We start from the raw sequence: 3,628 nt of genomic DNA on the forward strand, positions 1-3,628 counted from the left end.
TCTACAAAATTTGATAGAGATAAAAAAGGAAAAGATGGGACCAAAAGTTCTATAGAGGTATGATTGGTTGACTTCTTTATTTAACTGCAAGTGGACTTGATATATTGTTTAATGTGTGCTTATGTGTAAGATTTCAATCATGCCTTAAGGAATCACACTTAACCATTATAAAGAGGATCTTTAGATACCTCTTGGATGCTCAAGGCTTAGGCTTATGGGATCCAAAAAGGTCATCTTGTGAACTTCTTGGCTATTTGATGCTGATTTTGCTAGTAGCAAAACTGATCGAAAAAGTACAAGTGGTACTTATCAATTCCTTAGGAACATGTTAGTGTCTTAGTCTAGTAAGAAACAAAACTCAATTGCTTTATGTTGTCGGGTTCACCACGCAAGTGCACATATCATTAACAAGCAATATAACAGAAAGTAGAGTTCGTTCTCATAGAGAATTGCCCAAATCTTTTGCTAAGTACTAAAATTAACACAACAACTGAATTTAAAGCTATTGAAAATTAAAGAAACTAAACTAAAGCTAGAACTAAAAGCAAAAATAGAAATTTAACTAGAATCAATCAACCAAAAGTCTAGAACCATAATATCCCCTCAATAATTCTTTTGAATCTCTTATACTCTTTCTTTACTTACTAGATAGGCTTGAGTTGTTAGTCTAGAGTTCTAATCTATTTATAAGTCTCCATTGATTTTCTTATAAAAATATCTTTTTCAACTGATTCATTATATATTTATACAAATTGCAATTAAAAAAGACTCATTAATCTTACACTATAATCTTGGCTACATATCACATGTCAGTGTATGTTTACTTTACACGCAAATCAAACCAATCATCTCTTGCACCCATCACCTTTTTTCCATCACTCCACCCTTCTCCTATGCTTTTAACTTTAACCTCAAAATACTTCTTAGAAAGATCAAAATGCTTAAGGCTAAAAGGTTCAAATTGGAAGTAAATAAAAAGGATAAGGCTAAAATAAATATGTGTTTGTCAAAGAAAAAGGAAATTAGGCTCAAAAGGGGTCACTAAAGATAAATATGTATAAAAATAGGTTTAAAAAGGCTCAAATGATCCAAAGATGGCTTAAATAATTTTCTATCCTAGGTGTTATCTAAGATTTTACCTCAAGAGAGAATCCAAAAAATTCTAGAATTCTAGACTTCACTATAATTTTTATCAATATAAACTTCCTCTAATTCAAATGATAATTCTAAGTAAAAGATGGAGTGTGCCAATTATTGGAAGTCTCGTCCTACAATGACACTAACACAAGAATATCAATACAAACTTAAATCATATCCATATTTTTCCCAAAAGCTAAAATCATAAGAAAATCAAAATATCATCCTAGGATAGGAAAAATCATAAACAAAGGATCAAAACATCTCAAGCAATTTTTTTATAGAAGCAGAAAATAACAAAATTTAAAAGTAACAAACTAAAAGCAAGCAAACCATTAAGACAAACAAAAAAAAATTCTAAAAACTCCCCTCCAAACTTAAAATGAAACATTGTCCCCAATGTATAAGAAAAAGAAATGACAATAACACAAAGAAAGAGGTAAATGAAACCCCCCTAACAGTTGGTAGAAAGAATCTAGATGTTGTCTTTCGCATCATCGTCGTTAGCTTCCTTAGCATTGTTAGGGTCATTTGGCAAAAAGGGTTTAAATAGAGGGTTAGGATTTGATATATATCTATTGGTTTCTCAGTGCAGCACCACGACACTCTAGGGTTGCCATCGCGATGTAGCGTTTGGGCCTCTGAATGGGCATCATGAAACTTTGTAGTGCCGCAACACACTTCTTCCAATGCCACGGCATTGAATGGCCCTTTTAGTTAGGTGTGTTGTAAATCTCGAGGTGTCGCGACATCATAATTGTGATTTCACGTTCTCATTTGCTAGAGGTGTTATGGCATTAGCTCTCTAATGTCGCAGCATTAAGTACTTTTTTTAATACTTGTAAAAAGAAAGAAAAATAAATAAAATACCAATAATTAATGAGAACAAATGCTGAATAAATAAACAAATATAATTTAAAGTAAATAAATTAAGTTAGAATGCTTGGGTTGCATCCCAAGAAGCATTTTTTCAAAGTCATTAGGTTGACAATAGCTGGTCTTTATTGTTGTCCACTAAAATGATTGAGGATCTTTGGTGATCCAATTCATCTCCCAAATAGTGCTAGAGACACTGCCCATCCACTTCAAATGTTTCGGTAGCCTCATTACAAATATCTATTGCACCACAAAGATAAACCTTAATCACCTTGTGAGGACCTGACCACTTTGATTTTTGTTTCTATAGAAAGAGCTTGACTAATTTGGTTAGTAACACTTGTTGTCCAACCTTAAAATCAAGATTAATTGAAGGTGGTGGAATCTATTCACTTTTTCCCACAAAAAATTTAAGAGGTTTCTTTGCATATTTCTTGTCAAAAGCCTCTTTAGTAAACTCATCAATTGCATCCACTCTATGGCAACTTTTTGTAGAGGAAGGATACTTAGTTGCACTAAATATATTAAACTCAACTGCCTCTTCTCCAACTTTGAAAGCTATCTTTCCATTCTTCACATCAATGATTGCGCTTGCAGTAGCCAAAAATAGTCGTCCCAAGATTAGAGGAATTTCCACATCCCCTTCCATCTCAAGCACAAAGAATTCTACTTGAATGTACAACTTCCCAACTTTAACCAATATGTCTTTTATAATCCCAACAGGGTGCTTGATTGATCTTTCTGCTAATTGCAAGTTAATTGTAGTAAGTTGTATTTCTTCAAGTCTAAGTTTCCTAGAAATAGACAAAGGCATAAGTGAGACATTAGCCCTTAAATCACATAAAGCTTGAGAGAATTTAAAGTTCCCAATAGTACAAGGAGTAGAAAAATTCCCTAGAACCTTGAGCTTTGTTGGAAGCTTATTCTGAATTATGGCACTGCATTCCTCAGTAAGTGCAACAGTTTCAAACTCACCTAATTTCCTCTTTTTGGCTCTTTTTCATACTTCAAGTTTTGATCTTTAACTGATTAACTTCTTCAATTAACTTATTAAAAAAATTTTGTTTTAGCACTCAATATCTTTTTAATCAATTAAGCCTTATGCTAACTAATTAAGTGTGCTAGCTAATCAGTTAATATTGTTATGCCTTCACTTAGTCCTTTGTTCTTTGCCCTTTTTAACTGATTAACCAATCTTGGAACATAACAAGCTTCTTGGCTTGCTTTCAAACAAAAATTTTAACAAGGTATTTAATCTCTGTCCTGCACACATAATGTAAATAGTCACCAATGAATGAGCAATGTTTTGCTATCATCAAAAATATATGGAGTCAACATTTGGACCTTAGTTCTAAGGCCAACCAACCATCCAATTGTTGGTACCAAATGGGTATTTAGGAACAAAATGGATGAGTTGGGGAATGTGGTTAGGAACAAAGTAAGGTTAGTTGCTCAAGGCTATAATCAAGACAAAGGCATTGATTATGATGAAACCTTTGCTCTTGTAGCTAAATTGAAAGCAATTAGACTCTTGCTTGCATATGCATGTTATATGAATTTTAAATTGTTCCAAATGAATGTTAAAATTGCATTTCTAAATGGTTTTATTCAAGAA

The 3,628-nt window shown here is 32.7% G+C and overlaps 1 protein-coding gene across 1 annotated transcript; it reads right to left on the minus strand.

The window, feature by feature from the left end:
* Positions 1-2,398: 2,398 nt before the first annotated feature.
* Positions 2,399-2,827, minus strand: LOC148764606 (uncharacterized). Its single transcript, XM_088807059.1, has one exon. The coding sequence runs from the start codon at positions 2,825-2,827 to the stop codon at positions 2,399-2,401; it is 429 nt and encodes a 142-aa protein (XP_088663185.1).
* Positions 2,828-3,628: the final 801 nt, after the last annotated feature.

The sequence above is a fragment of the Theobroma cacao genome, chromosome 1, assembly GCF_053813885.1.
Source record: "Theobroma cacao isolate CCN51 chromosome 1, ASM5381388v1, whole genome shotgun sequence".
NCBI classification, from domain to species: Eukaryota; Viridiplantae; Streptophyta; class Magnoliopsida; order Malvales; family Malvaceae; genus Theobroma; species Theobroma cacao.